The 19993-nt window shown below is 53.5% G+C and overlaps 1 protein-coding gene across 2 annotated transcripts in view; it reads right to left on the bottom strand.

Annotated features, from left to right (window-relative positions):
* Window positions 1–7121: 7121 nt before the first annotated feature.
* RAB40C (RAB40C, member RAS oncogene family) overlaps window positions 7122–19993 on the bottom strand; it is a 36829-nt gene continuing 23957 nt past the window's right edge. The window contains exons 4-6 of one of the 2 annotated variants that reach the window (XM_059826439.1): window positions 10173–10250; window positions 9539–9761; window positions 7122–7431 (exon numbers count right to left, since the gene is read on the bottom strand). In XM_059826439.1, coding sequence (XP_059682422.1) covers window positions 7151–7431; window positions 9539–9761; window positions 10173–10250 — 582 coding nt within the window. In that variant the 3' untranslated portion in view covers window positions 7122–7150. The remainder of the gene's footprint in view (window positions 7432–9538; window positions 9762–10172; window positions 10251–19993) is intronic. The other variant, XM_059826441.1, reaches the window with a different exon arrangement.

Genomic DNA, 19993 nt, shown 5'->3' with positions numbered 1-19993 from the left:
CTGGCCACCCCACGCCACCGGCCTGGCTCGCTGGCGAGGGCTCGGGATAAATCCCATTCAGGATGGAGGGGACGAGGGAGAAGGCAGGCGGGCAGCGGGACAAAGAGGAGGTGGAGAGGACCAAACCTCTGCCCTTCAGCACGCCCAGCGCCTGCCGGAACGCCGGCGATGCTGCCCGCCACCTCCATCCATCGCCGCCGCTCGGCTTTTGGGGCGCCGGGGACGCGGTGGCAGCGGTGTCCTCGGCGAGAGGGGCTCAGTCCATCCCCGGCTCCGACGAGCGGGGCGAGTGGGGTGGAAAGGGAGGACGGGAAGGTTGTAATCTGAATCCCCTCCCTTCCCACTGATGTTTCTGGGTGTTTGGAATGGGAAAGGCGCTGACCTCAGCCTCTAACCCCGGCGAGCCCAGCGATCGGCTGGGCAAACACGGGGGGAGATCAAAGGCAGAATGCGGAAAGTCTCCAAAGAGGGAGAGTGAAAGGAGGGGGACACACACACAAAAAAACCCCTGCCCGGCCCACGGAGCCGAATTCCTGCAGGATGAGAAAACAGCCAGAGCCTGTGGTCCACTCGGACAGGGCCGCCGGCGGGGAGACACGCAGAGCCCACGCTGCGGGGCTGCCGGGGACCCGGCTGGCCTGGGAGCCCCTCACCCTGCACCTCGCCTCTTGGCGCCCGCTGGGCAAGGGCAGCCCTGTGCCCAGGAACAGGGAGCTGCCACCGGCACGCGTCCACCCCGCTCATCCCCGCTCACCAGCCACCATCCCGCCAGTGCCGCGCGGCACTGCTCGGCACGGGACCCTGGCCCACCCGGCAGGGTGGGTGCCCACCCAGCTCCCCGGAGGGGGTCCCCCAGCCCGGCGGCGGTTCCCAGCCCTCCCTCCCCGCTGATTTACGGCCAGGCTGTATTTTTCTGAGCTGGAAGGCAGCGCCTGGCCGTGCCAGACCCCGACGGGACTCCTCCGGCACGCTGTGCCTGGGCTTCAATCCCGCCGCTGCCTCCCCGAGCACGTCCTGCAGCCGGCCCTAAGCTGGCAGGAGCCGGCCCTGGCTCCCTGGCCAGATTTCCCTAATCCCCAATGGAGACTGACCTGCAGCAGGAACTTTTCACGGCATTTCGGGAGCATTAACTCTTCTGGCACTGGCGAAAGCCATAACCCACCCGCCTCAGCGCCATGGGGGGGTCTGCAGCTCCTGTGAAACAGCAAACCCACCCGAGGGGGCTTTGCCCCGGGTACAGGGGCTGCAAACTGGGGGGGGCAGGGGTAGAGGGGGCCAAAAAAAAAGGGGGGCGAGTCTTTTCTTGCCATTTTTTGGGGGTAAACCAACCCACCCACACCCCGGAGGTGTTTTTGCGTGTGATGGGTTGGTGCTCCCCTCGCCTGCAGCTCCCAGGGGAAGCCCCGTTGCACCGGACCAGACGTTTTGGGGCGGCCCTCGACAGCCGCCACGCTGGCGCGAGCAGGACACAGCCGCAGTGCCCCGACACGCTGACCTCCCACCGGTGCCGCTGACACAGCGCCGCGACCTGCAACCGCCGCCGCTTCCCTGCCCGAGCGGCTGCTGGGGCCGGCAAACGGCTACACAGCCGGCGGCTCCGTTTCGGGGTCCCCGGGAGCCTGAAATCCCAAAGCACGGTCAGGCCGGACGTCAGCTTGCCGCGACCACGCGCGGAAGGCTGGAGCGTGTCCTGTGGCTGCGCGCAGGGACCCCAGTTTCACGGGCAAGCAGCAACCCAAGGGTCCGGCCGGCCCTGGGCGCGGAGAGGAGGTTACGCTGCCCTGGGACACTCGCAGGGAGGCTGATGAGATGTTTTGCAAACAGGGAATTGCATCAGGACGTTCCGGCCCGGGAGCTGCCGAGGGCTGTACCCTGCCTGCCCTGGCACCCCGGAGCCCCCCGGACCTCCCCGGCCGACCCCAGACACCGGCTGCGGAGCGGGCGCTGCCAGCACCTGGCTGCCTGCAGCAGTGGTACGCATGGAGATCCTTGACCCCCAAACCCACCTCGCTCCGGCCGGGAGCCAGCTTTGCAGGCTGCCACGGTGCCTCGATCCCCAAGGATGCAGCCTAGGGGCACAGAGCCACTTCAGGGTGCACTTGGGGTGCCCCAGGGTCCTTCCGAGGGTGCTTTTGCAGGAGGGAAGGGGGGAAAAGACAACCTGGAGCCCAGCTTTCACCCATCGCCACGCTGGGGTCCACGTGGTCACAGCAACGTGGTCTGCGAAGACGCCGGTGCTGGGGTGTGGGTCGGCTCCTGCCCCGGCAGCCCCTCTCCGGAGCCAGGGAAGCAGCCCCTGAGGGGTAGCCCACGTTTCACACGGGAGCCCGAGATGCCTCATCGCCATGTCACCGGGATCAAAAGCGGCGAGGCCGGCACAAGCGCCGGCTGGGAACCTTTGCCTCGGCCGCGCGAGGCCGGCCGGAGAGACGCCGGATGCCCCGTGGTTGGAAATGCAGCTCCCAGTGACTCGGGACCCTCACCCATGCCTGGGGACCCCCGTCCGGCCTCTTCTAGCGCTTCTTCAGCGGAAGATGAAAGACAACGTGACTCTCCCCACCCTGGACCAAGCCCACGGTAAACTTTTACCATCTAAAAGCTTAAAGCAGCCGTAGCTTCAGCCTCTCCCAAACTTTTCGCCTCCGCACATCCAGGCACTCGCCACACCCCAAAATGGGGATTTTTTTTAGAGTCGCTTTCAAAGATCCCAGACACTGATGGGAATTTTATGGCTCATCGCCTCCCTTCAAGACAAGGCAGCACAGGAAGGAGCTCGGCACCCCATCCCGGAGAGAAGGGCACAGGGCCATGTCCCCCCCTCCGATAACACCCTGCACCCAGGGAGGAGGGCTCCTGCCCCACCAAGGCACCCATGGGTAGGTGCACCCTCATTTTCAAGCATCTTGGGTGCAGTCAGATGAAGGTCACCATTTTGTCACAGCCTGCATGGTACAACCCCGCGGGGGACAGCGGGACCAACCCAAGACACCCTCGACCGGGGAAGGTGGGTTCGGAGAAACGCACCCAACTAGGAAAGACCTGAACCAGCCCGGAGCAACCTGCTCCCTCCTCTCTCTCCGAGGAACAGGGACACTTAAAGCTCCGTCCAGCCTTTCCCCGGACGTTCAGGCTGTGCAGCGTGCTCTCTCGCTCCGCTCTTCCCAAGCGGAGACAGCTGCCGCAAAGGCAGCCCCCGCTGCTCCGGCGTAATGGGCTCCGGCTGTCCGTACCCCACCTGAAACCACACACAGCCTTTGTTTCGGCTTTGCTGGCGAGAGGGAACAGACACTTCCAGAACCCCCTTAAAAAGGAGAAAACAAAAAAAAAGTCTCCGGACTCTTCCCTGACCAGGCTTTCACCTTAGCTCCAGGGCTTTCCAGGCTGCAGACACTATCTCATTTCCCCCCCGTGCCCCCTCCCAGCCCTGGCAATTACTACTTAAGCTGTTAAAACAAGCGTGGCCAGTCTGGTACGAAGTGGAAAATCTGATCCTAGGGAAGCGAGCAGGCAGGGGAAAAGGGAGGTCAAGGGGAGGTGGGGTGGGAGCGAGAGAGAAAAGGATCAGGCAAGAAGTTTCCCTCCATCCCAGGAGAAAACCCCCTTTCTGGGGGGTCCCGGCCCCAGCCGCTGCCTCTGAACGCCAGCCCCAGTGACACCCCAACGGTGACACCGGTGCTCTGAGCTCCCCGCAGCATCTTCTCCGTTTCAAAGTCGTATTTACCCCAGGCTGACTTTCAGCTCGTTCCAGTGCGGGTGGGATGGGTGAATGCTGCCGCAGCACTCGGTCCTCTCCGCCCGAGATCACCCGGACCCAAAGAGGTGATTTAAGGCTTCGACTACTTCCAAAACCCGTCCCCGTGTACCAGGGACTGCGCCCAACCCTGCACAAGCCGCTGCGGAGTCTGGCTTCCTACAGCCCCCGACCATAGCAAAGGTGTTGCAGGCTACTCTGTGTTTTCTTAGAGCTCCACTACCCAAAAATTCAGCAATTCTGTGTAGAACCAAGCCTGGAACAAGAACAGTTTTAGCTTCTGCATGTGTAGAGAAGGGCAGAAAGGACCCCAGAGCCAGGAATTGTGACTTTAAGACCCCCCGGAAAACGCAATCTGAGGTTAACAGGAGTTATTTTGAGGCTGATGAGGAAGTGGCAATAGGCACCTCCATCACAAGCATACCCAAATGCGCAGTTTTGGGCAAAACTACCACCTTTTCCCTTCGACCTCGTCTCAGCCCACAGGAAAATTGATACAACTGCTCCACCTTTCAACCGGTAGGTCAAAACAAAAAAAAAAGACTTTAATTTATACAAAACAAACCCATGTATAATCAGTTGAACCACATTGACTGTACAAAGGAATAAAAAAATAAAAGGATAGTCCAAAAAAACAACTTAGGAATGGTACAAGTGTTGGAGAGCAGCTACAGACTAGTGTTGACATCAGATGCAAGAATCTTTTCCTTTTAAATTAAAAAAAAAAAAAAAAAGTTTTTTGCTGAGCAAATGCTCCAGGTAAATCTTTCATCCTCACTCTGGACAGGATCTGTTGAGACCTTATAGGGTGAAAAAGAAAAAAAAAAATCAACCGCAGGGAAAAAGACGTGGGGAGGTGTCACGCGTGGCAAAGCCAAAGCAAGCGGAGGTACATCAAGTGTTTCTAGACATGCAGCAGCTTCGTGATTTCCCTCTTCGCCCCGCACACCGGTGCCCGGGAGCAGCCCGGCGAAAGGGGCCCCGGATGACGTTTTCCCGGGAGAAGTCGCCTTTGCGGTGCCGGGGCGCATCACCTGTTGGCCGTATATCCCCGGGCTGCTGAGCCAGCGATTGTCTTCTGCTGCGTGTTAAGCGATGGGAAACAGGTGCCAGCCGTCCCAGACAGGTTCTCGAAATCCCCCGGCCTCCGCGCCACCGCGCCGAGCTCGGCTGCGCCTTTGCTCTTGAGCCAAACCACCACTACAAAGGATTCTTCTCCCCCCTCCATCTGCCTGGGGTTTAATTCTCTCCTCGCTCATTTGAGCCGGGCAATAAAGCACGCTAGAGACGAGCCAAGAGACCGACCCCCGTATTGTATTTTGTTCTACAGAGCGGGGAGGGGGAAGGCTCCTTCACTTCCCAGGTCGGCTCAGAAGCAAGGGGAAGGAGATGTCCCCCCGCGGAGGGACGCGCCCCTGCCCGCTGCCTGAACAAAGCAGGTCCGTCGGCCGCGCAGGAGCCGCTGCGGCTTCATTCTGCCCATGCAATGCAACAAGCTGCTCTGGGGGCTGGGCGGGGGGGAGAAGAGCAAGCCCAGGCCTCGAGGAGTTGCTATCCCCAGGAGAAAGCTGGCACCATACTGGCTGGTCTCCTCGCCAAGGGCGAGACCGGCCCAGCACAAGAAAAAGCCGTTCGCTTTCTACCATGCTACTCACAACCCACACGTCCTGGCCGCCTACAAGAAACTGTTGACATCGCTTAGTCCCACCGCCGAGCCCCGCTTAGCTTTTGCAATAAGGGCTAGGCGTTATTTTGAAGTTTCCAGGTGAATTTCCAGCACAGATCAGCCACAGGACGAAGCCAGGGAAGCACGTGCCCTTGCTCGATCCAAGATCTCCCACGGCACGTGCACGTCTCTTGCCGCTGAGCACGCATGCCCCTCTGAAATCCAGGAGCGGTCCTACAGAGCAAAGCAGTTTGCTTTCCCAATTTCCTGGCGCTGCCACGAAAGCCGAGCGCGTTGGCCACGATGGGATCTGGGGATCGCCGTTTTCCCCACACAAACCTTTCACCTTCCCAGTCCCTGCTCCTTCACGCTCCAGCGGGAAAAGCTGCTTCTGTCCTTTCCCCACTTTCATCCAGGAGGAGCCGCAGCAACGCTAGCTCGGGCAGAACGTCTTTGGAAAAGCAAAGCAAGAAGCAGCCGGGATTCGGGGGGCTGTCGCGCGGGGCGGTGTCATGTCAGGGTCCAGAGGGCTGTGTCGGGGATGGAGGGCTCTGGAAACGACGGTCGAGGCTTTGCAGCAATAAGGGACAAATTCAGCACTTTCCCCTCTGCTTTAGGCACGACGCTTCCACCTTCTCCTCCTCGGTCCCTGATCAGCCGGGCATCAGAAGGTGCAAAGCGAGCAAGGCATCAATCTGACCTCAAAGCTGCCTCTTCGTCCCGCCTTCCAAAACCAAACCCTGAGACCCTGGCCCCTCCGCTCTGCCCCTCGATCCACTTAGATCCCACCCTGCCTTCGGCACTCAGAAGTTTTAGGGAATGATCGGAATAAAGCAGCTTGGGGTATGTTACACACGAATCGTTCTTTCCTTCTGCATATGTAGTATTTAAAAAAAAAAAAACCACAACCCAGCGCAAGCCCAGGCGGTGATTGGAAGTCTCTTAAAGCATTTGTATATTTTCATCGGAAAATCCTCCGCTTCTCCCCTTTTGCTGACACTGGGAACGTTAATCCAGTGCTTGTATTTACATGGCTGCATAAAATTTTCCCTGACTGCTTCTTAAAAAAAAACCTTAAAAAACAAGTGAGATAGATAGAGATATATATATATGTATAATATTTACATAAATAAACGAAGAAGGCAAGCAGACTGCTTCCTTCCCCTTTCCAATTGGCCAACTCTTGCCTTGTTTTCTTTGTTTTTGGCAACAGCAGGTTAAACGTCCCGGTGAAAACTGTCATTAGTCCCCTGTCCCTGCTTCTTTTTTTTTCCTATATCCAATGATCACTATTGCACCAGCAATCTGTTCAGGAGTCCAAGAGTTAAAGTTGCAGCACAGATTCTCCTTGCCTACTCCCTTAAGCCTCTCAATCTTCCATTAAATCCATTTCTCCATTGAGACTGGATGAGCTTTTTTCCCCTTCCCCCCTCCCCAACCCGGCAGCTGCTGAATTTTCCACCCCAGGCCGAGAGGCAAAGCCCAAAGCATTCTTGGAGGGTCACTTGGCAGAGTCCTCTCCCCGCCAGCGCTGCGAGATCCAGCCGGCACCACGCTTCGTATGCGAAGCCAAAACGTGAGCACGTTCCCAACGCTTGCGCGCGCCATCGGGAAAAAAAAAAGCAACCGCGGCCCATCCGAAAGGATCCGGTTGAAAAGGGTTAAGTGTGCAAACAGCTGTACATCGGTGGGTGGGTGTGGATACGTTAGAAGCTCACGGTGCGTCCATCCTGCTAAGAGATCTTGCAGTTGTTGCGTGAGCAGTTCTGTGGGGGGCTCTGGGGTGGCCGAATTGATTTGGATCTCTTCAAGCTGTTACCTTTGCTGCTGCTCCCACCCCCGCTGCTGGCCAAGGAATACGACCGGCCGTGCATCATCACCGCGTTCATCCCGTTGGCCATCGAGAAGGATTTCAGGTGACTCTTGATGGTGACGGGCAACGGCAGCTTGTCGATGAGGTGGACTGGGGTGCAGGAAACGATGGCTCGGCAGCACAGGTCCTGTAAGCTGAACACTGGTGGGAGAACAGACCAGACAGTCAAGGGCCAAGCGATTTCAAGGGCTGCCTTCTCCTTACAACTATTCCTTACGCTGTGCAGTTCCTGCTCCTTTGAGGAGAGAGAAGCCAATAAGGATTGCATAGGAGCCTTGAATAGGGAGATTAGTTAGGGCAAAAGCTTGGGAAACTCCAGGTAAGCTCTGCCTTAGAGGTTAGCGCTTTGCGAGACGCCAGCTTTGGTGTCAACACCGGGCTCAGACTCTGCCACCCCTCCTCTCTGCACAGTGCCCGGGGCAGGCAGTGCCTCGCTCACGTTCCTGCCAGACACTCGGCTTCTCAGGCTGTCCTTTGGCAACCAGAAGGCCATGCCCAGGGAAGGAGGCAACAGGGCCAGCAAGCCCCGGAGCAGGCCAGTCTCCCTTGGGAGCTGCTCGGGGAGCAGCAGCCACGGGGCCAGCTCTCTGCAGAGCGTCTGCAGGAAGAGAGAGCCCACCAAGGCAGGACAGGAGAAAGCTCCGTCCTTTCAGGCTTCCCAGAGTCCTCTTAGCTCAGGGTGCATCACGAGCCTGCCTTGGGAAGTCTGCTCGGAGGGGATTTCCCGGCAAGCGGCCACACGAGGGCACGCTTTCACCTCCGCAAAAGCCACGCTCCTGGTCCCAAGGCAGGCAGCCCCCCCACCCCGGTCCCAAGGCAGGCAGCCCCCCCTGTCCCAAGACAGGCAGCCCCCCCCAATTCCCAAGGCAGGCAGCCCCCCCATCCCGGTCCCAAGGCAGGCAGCCCCCCCTGTCCCAAGACAGGCAGCTCCCCCCAATTCCCAAGACAGGCAGCCCCCTCCTCTGGTCCCAAGACAGGCAGCCCCCCCCCAGTCCCAAGGCAGGCAGCCCCCCCCCCAGTCCCAAGGCAGGCAGCTCCCCCCATTCCCAAGGCAGGCAGGCCCCCCCCCCCATTCCCAAGGCAGGCAGCCCCCCCAGTCCCAAGGCCGGCAGCTCCCCCCCAGTCCCAAGGCCGGCAGCCCCCCCCCCCCATTCCCAAGGCAGGCAGCCCCCTCCCCGGTCCCAAGGCAGGCAGCCCCCTCCCCAGTCCCAAGGAAGGCAGCCCCCTCCCCAGTCCCAAGGAAGGCAGCCCCCTCCCCAGTCCCAAGGAAGGCAGCCCCCTCCCCATTCCCAAGGCAGGCAGCTCCCCCCAGTCCCAAGGCACGCAGCCACCCCCCGGCCCCAAGGCAGGCAACCAGCAGTTACAAGTCCTGCCTCTGGAAGAGGCTCAGGAGAGGTCTGCAAATGCAGCCCAGTTCCTGCTCTCCATCCCTCCGCAAGCTGGAGACAGCGGCATGGCAGCCAGGTCGGGGCAGGAGCCCGAGCCCTGGCAGACGATTTGGTGACTAGGGCTGGGAAACAGGATTTTCCCTCCCTCCTGAGCAGGAGCTGAGGATCTGTATGAAGACAGGTCACCCCAGAAGTAGAAATCTCCTGCTGCTCAGACTGCCCATGGGGCACACTGCTACCTCCAGCCAGGAACGTGGGACCTAAAACTATTTTGCTTCAAACGCACCAGGCTGAGACGTAAGGTGGAGTCTGCTTGCGGTTTGCCACACTGCAGCACTTGTGCCTGGATATACGGAATACCCCAGCCCACTGCTGCATGCCGACAGCGGGGATGTGATTTAGACCCTTTCAGCTCCTTGGGCTCATTCTGCCTCCACACCTCTCCAAAACAGGAGACACAGGCTCAGGCAAAGGGTAAGGACAGAGATGCTTACGCTTGGATTCATCCCACACAGACATTTGATTGAAGTACTTTCAAGTTGTGAGCTTAATTGCCTGCAGACTCATCCAGAATAAGTGGAGAGGTGTAGGATGCCCCGGAGCAATTCAGATCCTAGACATGCTGAAGTGCCCTCTGGAGCTGCCCATCCCTCACCGCTGCCTGCCGGGTTCCTGCGCTAGTACAGGCAGCTTGTTGTGGCTCAGCTTCAGCTTGTCTGACCCAAGGCATTTCTCCATGTCAGGTGCTTTCAGATCCCACAGTTATTAATAAACACACCTCCCACTTAGGCAGTGAGTCCTATCCCTCCGTTTCAGCCCAGCCAGCCTTCCCCACACGGAGCATCTTCCTCACTACTGACCTCTGTTGGGTCTCCAGATCTTCTCCATGCCGTGCCGCATGAGGACGATACGGGACAACTCCGTGAAGGACTCTATGACGTTGAAGTTGCACAGGGGGCTGACCTCGAAAAACGTCATGCAGTTCTTCTCCGCGTAAGCCCGGGCCTGCTCCGTTGGTACCTGCCGCTTGAAGGCGAGGTGAAGCCTGTTTCCCACCAGGATCCGAGGGACACCTGGGGCATGCTTAAAAAAGGAAAGAAGCGGAGAAATCACGGCTTGTCCTAAGGAAGGGCAGCCTACAACCAGTATTCTGCTTACCTGCAATAGCAGTGAAGGGCAAAGAAATATAAACTGCTCTGTGACCGAGAGGGACTGCCAAAATCAGTACTACATGGGGAGGAAGGCTAATTTACCCCCTCTACAGTCCATTGGAGAGGGAACCTTCCTATCTTTCTTGGCCGTTCCCAAGCTCTTTCCTACTTACTCCAGATTTATACAGTCATGGAGGGCAGCCACTTATCCCCTTGCTTTGCCTAGTAGCGGACTGTCATCGTTTCCTCTCCACAGCAGAGCCATCCTCGCCCCCGTATCAGAGGTGGCACCTCCAGGGATTTTTGTTATAGACCACTGCACGTGTTCTGCCATTCAACTTACCTCATCTATTTCCTTTATCCATCGGTCTATCCCATCGAAGGACCAGCGATTAGTGATGTCGTACACCAAGAGGATTCCCTGGTGGAAGAAAAAAAATCAGGAGCAATCAGGAAGTTTCATAGTAGGCAAATTGAAAGGGAGACACACCTGAGGGACCACCTCCATATGCAGAAACCAAAACGGTGAGGGACAGAAATAACGCAGCTGGCGCAGTGTTACGTGCTTGCTAGGGCAAAAGTTGAGACAATAGGTCTGTACTAACTTAGTCCCAGACTAGTAGGGAAGGCTTTACTCCTGTTTTGGCTTGAACATCCCCCAAATAATTTCCAAAGCAGCAGTTTCTACAAAGGAGGAGGAACTGGCTTGGTGACTCTGCATCTGGAGGAGCAAGGCCGTGCAAAACACACCCTCCTCCTGTCACAAATCCGATACAAACTCACTGAGGCAGAAACAGTCTTTTCCCTTTTCCTCTTATGCAGAACAGCTGCATTCAGTGGTAGGATGGCAGCAGAACGTGACAAAGTTCATAAAGCACAGCCATCTTCAGCACGTTTTCCCTCTCCGGAAGCTGTCTCGCTCTGTTGTCCCTCTGCTAACAGGGGAGAAGTTGAGAGATGCCAATAAGCAACACAACATCTCCGGAGGACAGATCTCCTGACCAGGATCCACGTCACGCTTCGCTGAAGGCGGCCGGTGTTGCCAATTGTCACTGCCGCAGCGGCAGAGAACACGCACAGTACAGCGATGCTGGCAACGCCCAGAGGGTCAGATCAAAGGTCTTGCTGAAGGACCTTTCCTCCTGCCCGTTCTTCCGGAACGAGAGGTACCTACTGCATCCTCAAGCCCACATCCATCTTCCCTAAACACCACCCACAGCCGTGACTCACTTCCCAGTCACCTCTGGAGGCGCAGCGCAATGATGCTGGCAACCGGGGCAGGCACAAGGCAAGGCAGGGAACTTTGCGCCCGCAGCCATGACGACACGGAGCGGCACCTCAGAGGGTCTCCACCCTCACCCCGCGCCTGGCTAGCAGGACTCAGGACCACGACCAGACTGCTAGCCACCACTCAGGTCCAAAACAACTCTTAACAAGTGAGCTTTTCTTGAATCGAAGTATTTCTGAGAACAGACGCAAGGAAAGTAGGCTACGCACGGCCCTGCAGGCACATAAGCCACCGCATCAGGAGCTGCCTCTCAGTACCGGTCGGGCACATACAGCATTTAGAGAATTGTCTTAAGCAGCAGCTTTTCTGCAACTCTCCCGTTATTTTTCTGACTTCTTATCACTCTCTTCTTTGCAATCAAGGACATCCGAAGTGACAACAGGCACTTGAAGGTTACTTCGCAGAATCGCAACTGAAGATGCCCCGAAATGGGAACTACGGAGGAACAGATGATCTCGCGCTGGGAGAGGAGGCAGCCCAGCTGGGAACGCAGCGCCGGATGAAAGGTCACCCAGCAGCAACACGACTAAGCTAAGGGCAAAACAAACCAGCCCGAGCTGACTCCAGGATAACAGATCATTTAGCAGCAAGCTCGGCAGAACCAGTCTTCTCCGAGCCAGGGGTATCCTCCAGGAAGAGCCGCCCCTACGGCAAGTCGCCAGCTCAAGCAAAAGACATCTTAAGTTGGCAAAGGAAAATCTCAGCTGGCAGACTGGTCCTCCCTAGGAGAGGCATAGATACAGCACAGTGAAGGAGGGAGCTGACAAACTGCCTAGCATCTGTCCTGGTACAAGTCAAAGACCATCAAGCACCCTCCCGTACCAGTGGAGCTGCTCCTTTATTCATTGAAATGGAAAATCCACTACACAGATGGGAAACACAAACCACCCAGTCCTCCTGAAACACAGCTTTACAATATTTGCTGCTGCCAAAGCCCGTGATGAATTGGGGGAAGCCTGTACAGAAGCCACGTGACGTACCTCCAGTTTATCAAAAAAATAATCGGCAGCATGAGAACTGGAGCACACGGGAATGATAAAAACACCAGGGCACCCGAGCCACAAAGGCACTTGAATCCTCATAATAAAGTCGTGTCTTGAGGTGGCACTTGAAGTCTTCCCCCCGCCGGGAAAAGCAGCCTTTCTCCGAGGACGCTGGGTGTCAACGTTCTTTGCCTTTCTCTCAAAGCTCTCTCAGAATCAGCAGCTCTCACCAAGCCTGCCCAATTTTATCATTTTTAAAAGCCTTGGTTAGAACAATTCTGATTCTTGAGCTTTTATCCCCAACCTCAACGTACAGCGCTTCCAGCCCGGGCAGTCGCTCTCCAGGTGAAGCTTGCTCTTTCTGTCCTCGCTGGCCCTCCAACGTCTATGCCTCTGCGTTGGTACCACTCACAGAAAGGCTCAAACATACAAAATAATAAGGAGAGAGGGTACAAAAGGCAAGTCATGCGTGGTGGGTGGTTTTTCATGTTTGATAGCCCAACATGAAGAGTGAGCCCTTCAAAGTTTGGGTTTGAGGGTTGTTCTGAGGGACCTGACAAGGAGTTTTCCTAATTGCAGAAGCATGTTTGGGGTGGGGAGAGCAGATGCATCTTCAGTTTCCTCCAAGGAAAAAGTCATGGACTCTAGGCATGAGCTCTAAATTTTTGTAGTGTCATTTCTAGACCAGTCAAAAAATTTTATACTCAGAAAAAAACCCCCTGGAGATTGGTTTTGTTTTGGAGGAGAAGAGAATCAGTTTCTCCTAGGTCTAGATAAGAAAAAATAAGTAGGAAGTAATAATTTTCCATAATTAAAGAATCCAAAAACCCCAAAAGATACTGCTTTAAGAACCCAAGTCAAGAAATACCAGGATACATCACATTTTAAGTGCATTTAAAAAAAAAAAAAAAAAAAAAAGACAAGACTCTGAGCTTTCTTTTCATTTTTGTTACATTTGTTTTGACTTTGAGCGTCCAAGACTGCACGTGTGAATGAATGAGAGTCAGGAAATAACAAAGCAAAAAGTTTGATGACCCCCTTCCAAGACAAACTGCCAGCAAGTTAAATAAAGTCTACTTATTTTATTTCTGGATTGACAAATTCCTTTAGCCAAGAGAAACAGACCCAAGACCTAGTTTGTGAAGACTGCTTCTGCCAGGAATATGCTCTAGGAGGAGAGGGTTTTTAAGCTTGCTGGCAGCTGCAGCCTGGATCTTCTTTAAATAGGAATAAGGATAAAACATCAGCAAAAACACAGCCCCAGGTTCTCAGGAGCAGGCTGGAAGGTCAAGACCACGATTTCTAAATGCAAGAAGAGACACACTGTCTGCCAGCTTACCCTCCAAGTCATAACACAGCTCCACGCATGCAGGTTTGGAGTTAAGATTGTCAAGGAAAGCTTTCCAAAGTTCAGGAGACATCAAGGCCAAGCTGTCTAATGCCTTGCTTCTGTCCTCATCCTCCCCAGCATGGGTATTTAGACCAGCTTTACTGTAACTCCGCAGAAGATGGAGGAAGCAGTCTTCAAAACCTCTGGCCAGCTCGTGGTCTGCCAGATAACCTCGTGCTTCTTCCAGGTAGCGCTGGCATGCTCCAGACACCACGTTTCTAGAGCACACATCCCAAATACACTTTGTCATTACCATTTTCTCCCCTCGAGAGAACGGTACACAGCCATGCATGCAGACAGGGAGCTGGCTCCATTTCTGCAGACAGTTCCAAGTAAGATCGGTTGGGTTTATTTTTCTTTTTTAAAAAAGTCTCCTTTGGAATAATGTGCACAGAATTTTAATTTACTCGAACTAGACAAATGAACGGTTCCCCATTTGCAGCCTAAATTATTCTCGAAGTGCCTAGATGGTTGTCAATGCCATAATATCTCCATACCTCTCAATTTTTAGCTTCACAAAGCACCTTTGTAAGTGTTATGCACCCCGGGTTCCCACAGCACGAAGTGAAAAGCTGCACCTTCAGGTTCTCAGATCAAGGCTATTCTGGAGCCCTCACCAATTCTCCAACAGCCTTTCTTCTTGTTCTCCTCAACCTGCCTACAGGTTTCTTTCTCTGTGTGAGGTGGAAGATGACTGGGCTCATCCCCTGACCTGTCTCGGGTCTTTTCACAATTGCTTTTCGAAGTTCATTTCCACTCTCTTTTTGTTCCACGCCACTGGGATTGGCACGACCCTAAACACACCAGCGACAGAAGTTTCCACGAGTACGTCGCATAGTGAACAAGGAACACAGAGAGATCATCTGTTATTCTATCCAGCAGCACATGTAGACGCTTACTCTGCCAAAACCCAAACTCGTTCTCAGCAGGCGCTTACACAAAGATCTGTCCACATAACCAAGGGGGGAAAACCAAAGTATTATCCTTATCTGCTTGCTGCAGGTTTAGACCAGGCTTATGAGCAATAAGCTTTTAAAGAGAGAAGAAGCATGCTCACCCATCAGTGCAAAGCAGACTTCTCCAAAAAGGCTTCTCAGATGCTTTACGAGCTGGATCTCCAGCCACTCGCACAAGCACGCAAGAACACAGCCCAGGGGGGAAGCAAGCGCTCGCGCGACTGCCAAAGACTTCAGCTCAGCGCAGGCAGATGACAGGGCGGCCAGGAAAGCGTCACTCACTGGTGTTCGCCACCGGTGGAAAAAAGCTCTTCCTGAAGAAGCCTGGAAGATCCCCCCCCAAGTGGATTTCTCTGGCCCACAGGACAAAGTAAACCATAAACAAAAGATCCAGCGCTGTCGGCAACCAGAACACTTTGTCTCTCCTGCCCGCTCTTTCAGAGCTACGTTTGGTCACGGCTTTCCAGCTGGCACCTTGGACCTTGGCTCATGGGCAAGTACATCCTGCTGCCAAACCATTTCCCAACAGCATAACACATGGGGGGGCGGTTTATTTATCACTGAGCTTTTGATAAACATTTTGGCAGGCAGGATGGACTCCTCCAGCAGCTGGACAAGCCCATCAAAATGACCTGAGGCAGGTAAGGTACTTGCGGCAACAAAGAAAGCCGTAAGATAGAGTAGAGCCTACATCTCAGAGTCTGCTGAGCTGCCGAAAAAGCCACCACCTTCCTGCATACTAAGGAGACCTGAACAGGATAAACAGCAGCTACCCAAACCACCTGCCTAAGCAGAACTCAACAATATTCATTATTCCGTTAGGGCTGCAGCTTTGCTGTGAGATGGGAGCATTTTTCAACGTTGATTATGGTTTCCTGTAAACGGTCTGAAACTATTCACGTAGGACCTTCTGTATCGCACTGTCTGGGAAGATTTGGCAAGCGACGTTTCCAGAAACAGTTGAAATCACTGGCACATAAGGACATTGGGAATGATACTTGTACGGCTTCTTCCCTGCTAGATCAGAAAGCACCACCACAACCCTCTTTCTCCCCTCCATGATGACTCTTGGAATAGCTTGCATTTGCTCACGGCAGCCAGAAGAGCTACAGCTGCACGCAACAGTTGAGATCAGCGTGCCAGCTCTGCCGCCGGTGTGATCGAGACCTTAAAGCCAAGCAGAAAGAGCCAAAGAGCAGAAGTCCAAAACAAAAGATTTCTGAAGCACCTTTAAGCATCACTAAACGCCCTTCACCATACGTCACGCTGCGACGATCAACATAAAAATCCTTCTGCGAGACAGCAAGCTCCAGACTCCCCGCGTTTGTTCTGCGGGTCGCAACGCTACTGGGTTTCCATCTCTACCCTCCCCTGGCCCTGCCGTCACCAGGACGTGGCCTGCACCCTATCCCTGCCCCACCAGTGCCTAACAGCCAGTGCTCTGCTACCCCAGACATGATTGCTCCTCTTTTGCCTCGAAGCGAGACGCTGAAGCGAGGTGGTCAGGACCTGCGGGCCCAACAGACACTACGAGGGAAGGGATGGTGAAAGCAGCTGGGGTAGGAGAAAGGAAACTCAAACCTCAGGGAAGCAAGAAAAGAAAAAGAGGGGGGTGCCAGGCACAGCAGCATGCCTCAAGCCTCCACCCTGAGCCAAAGAGCTCCCTGCATCCCTACTGAGATCAGATCAGCTAGGCAGGGCAGGGAGGGAAAGCAAGACAGATCTGTGATCCTCGCAGCAATTCCTGAGGCAAACGCGGCTGGTCCGCCTTGGCTGAAAGAAGGGAGTAGTCCTCGGTTGAAGCCAACTCATCAAGGACAGTGAAGCTATTTTACTTCAGATGTTTTCAAGAGGAAGCAGTTGCTGCTGAACGCGAAAGCCACATGGCTGCGTACCCAGGCAAGTGCGCGGAGTCTAAACTGGGGAAGGCATCGAGGTGCTGAAGAAGAGTCCTTTCACTGGGGAGGGACCAGCCTGCACTCCAGACTGAGCAAAGCGTGAGGCTGTGCTCTGGGGGAATGGAAAACTCCTGAGAAGGTCTGCTCCCTACCTGGACACCGTTTTTCTACTTTGCAATCTCTCCAGGGTTTACTTCAGAAGATTCATTTCTTATCGCTACACTTGAGAAAGCAGTAAGGTGTGTGGGGAAAAGTCAGGTGCGCGTCCCTTACTTTTCATACCAACTATTCTCTTAAGCGCTGACTATTCAGACAGACTCACCCCGTTCCCAGTCACCGCTGTAAGTGCCGCCAGGTTGGCGAGGCCAGCCTCCTGCTCTCACAGCTAACCTGTCAAAGTCCTCTTTGGAAACTCATTCTTTCAAGCTCCCGTTGTGCTACTTAAGGGAAGCTCAGCTCAGAGTCTCAGTTCTCTACTCAGCGACAGCCTTCTGCTAATTTTCAGTGCGAAGGTGCTCGTGGCCAGTTTATACCACGCCGTTCTCGTACAAATACCACACTGCACTTTAAACAGAGCTTTCCCCATCCTGGCGTCTCTCTTCTCTGCTGTATTTATTCTTCCTGAGCTTTTGGCTTGTTAGGTTAAAAAAAAGCTGTTTCTCTTGCCTCCAACTGTATTTTCATCAGGCTTCCTACAGCAGAAGTCTTGAAGTCTGATGATACCAAGACAGCAGAGAGGAAAGCAAACAGTTGAAGCAAAGAAGTCAGTACAGCACGCAGCATTAAATATATCTTGAAGAAATAAGAGAACTTGGGAGCATTTTATCTCTTTTCCCCTGAGATCACACCGGGTTAAGTTGTCTTTATGCTAATGCTATGCCAGAAGAAGTTAGCTTCTGCATACCGAAAATAACTGGAGGTGTTGAAGTCCATTCTTTCAGTCACACAGGTATTTGTTACTCAAAACAAACAGTCCTCTCGCTTTGGTTAACCATTAGGAGTTTAAATTAAGATACTTTCCTCCTCCATTGAAAGATGAGGTGAGTTGAAGAGAGGCAACATCCGTATTCCTGCTAATACAGGAATACTGCTGTATTGCCTCATGGGAGCCAATCACCTGATGCTGAAACCAAGATACCTGGAGAAGACTGTACAAGGACTCTAGTCATCAGTCTTCAAGAGGCACCCACTTTTCACTGTGCTCATCTCATGAACACTTCAGAGGGCAGCGGAGATACTTCACTTGGGAACTACCCCTCCTCCTATGGGGCCGGCTTGCTGTTGAGGGCTATTTTGTTGTTTTTAAGGGTAGGGGTTGACTATTTTGGCGGAGCGGGATTAAAGCATCACAACAGTACTTTGGAAAAGGCATTTGTTGCACAAGCAGAATGCAGGCCTTGAGGAAAAGGAGTAAGCCACAACTTGCTGTGCAAGTAAGCTCCATACCTCAGCGTTCAGCAGTAAAGCGGTCACATTAAAGAATGAGAGGAAACGGCCTCAAGTTGCGCCAGGGGAGGTTTAGGCTGGATATTAGGAAAAAATTATTTCCTGAGAGAGTGGTGAAGCACTGGAAGAGGCTGCCCAGGGAGGCAGTGGAGTCACCATCCCTGGAGGTGTTGAAGGAACGTGTGGACGTGGCACTGCGGGACATGTCTTAGTGGGCATGGTGGGGTTGGGGTGATGGTTGGACTTGATGATCTTACAGGTCTTTTCCAACCTTAGTGATTCTGTGATTCTGCAAAGGTCCCTCTGCCTGATGATGTTTATTGTGAATGTCTCTCAGACAGACTCCTTGGGAGAAGTAAGCAGAAAAGACGGATGAGGCAAGCCTTGCAGATGTTCAGGTGAGAGCTCCTAAAGCAATACTGATAAATACAGCAGAAGGGCAAGATGTTGCCTCCAAAGCAAAGAGGGTCAAGGACTTCATTTTGAGAAAGGAAGATAAAAGCAATCTTCTATTTCAAACTTAAGGTGAGCCAGATACATGACACCTTATGGCATCCAATATCAAATGTAGCGTCTAGGGAGAACAGGCTGCAGGAACCCAATGGATGCACCGTGCAAGTGCCTTACAGCTCCACTGAAGTTTCTAGACAGATGTGTACCTGTCTCTCCGTCCAATTCAAGCATTCTCATCGCTACTTATTTCACCTTTCCTGTCTGCCCCAGTTTAATGTATGGCGGCAGTAGCCACAAGTTCTGGCACGTGGGTGCAGGCTCTGCTGGGTGCAGCCCCGTGGAGACACAGCACTCGCTCTGAGGAGCTCACAGTCTACACGAAGGGGAGAAAGTCTTCTGTACAGAAGTTTGGAAAAGCAGGTCATGCTGCAGGCAGGGGTAGAAGATCTCAAATGATATTTCTGGACACATTAGTTGGGAAGCCTGCTGCTTGCTATTCCTAGTTTGATTTCGGCATCTGACACAGCAAGGTCTCAGAAAAAGACTGACCAAAACTAAGTTCTGTGGTCATCAGAAAACCACGCTGACTGATTCTGTTCATTTATAACTGGTAAGGCAAATTACATGGTCTCAAGCCCACAGGTTATATTAAGGATTGGAGCCGTAGGTTTTTCTGAAACGTAGTACGGGCAGAGGGAAGCTTAAAGATAAACTCACACGCTGGACGGAGCATGCAGACGGGAGATCCCATACTCTCCCACCGCTTGAGGCATGCTCCAACACTCCTTGCCTTGCACTTCTGCAAGCACCAGGAAATTGGCCTCCGTTTCAAAGAAGCTGCCTCAAAGCATCCACCCCACCAGAGAAGCGCACAAACAAGAACAAACCAGACACCGGAGGAGATATCCGCAGCACATCCCAGGCAAAGTGCTCTCATGTCTACAGCACAAGTGAATTTGCAGGAAGTCTTAGAGCAAGAGAGCATGATGGAATTTGCCAGTTAGCAAAGCAAAAGTCTACAGCTACAAGGAGCAAAAAGCCAAAAACAATAGTGGCAAGAGCTTGAATGAAAGTGGCAAAGTTTCCCAAAGGCTGGGAAGCTGCCAGGACACTGGCACAGTCAGGAGCTTGATATATAGCTTCTGACTCTTGGTGTCTAAGAGAGGAGGAATTTTCTCTGAAGTTTTCCAGTTTGGAAACAAAAGGGAAAATACATTCATTTAACTTAGGGAGACTTTATCCTGGAGGGACCCTGTCACGTTACTAAGAGGACAACAATAAAACTGTAAGAAAGCACTATTAACTAATAGCAATTTTTCAGAGGACCAAGAGATTTTCCTGCTGTTCAGAATCTAGATGCTATTCTGGAGCAGGGCCCAAAGGAGAAACTCAAAATGTATCGCTCTGTCTCATGTTTTAAGGAACGTACTTTACAATTCAACTGAGCTGCTCTAGTTTCAAGTCTGCATCAAACATGCAAGTAGGAGCCACCCTATTTTTGGAACTGACTTGAAGGCAACACAGACTGGAAGAACTCCACTGGGAAAGCCAATGTCATATTTAAACAAATTTGACAAACCTCTGAAAGTACGAGCTCCCACATTAAAGCTAAGCCCGATCTAGAGCTAGAATTGCCTTGTCCTCCATAACCCCATCTTCTCAGCCCTCCTCTACAAACTAATACTGAATATAGTGTGTAACAGACCTTTTCTGTAGCAGTCTAGGACATTTCATAAAAACTGAATACCAG

Source organism: Gavia stellata, chromosome 18 (genome assembly GCF_030936135.1).
Source record: "Gavia stellata isolate bGavSte3 chromosome 18, bGavSte3.hap2, whole genome shotgun sequence".
Classification (NCBI taxonomy): Eukaryota; Metazoa; Chordata; class Aves; order Gaviiformes; family Gaviidae; genus Gavia; species Gavia stellata.
This window is presented reverse-complemented; position numbering and strand designations above follow the sequence as displayed.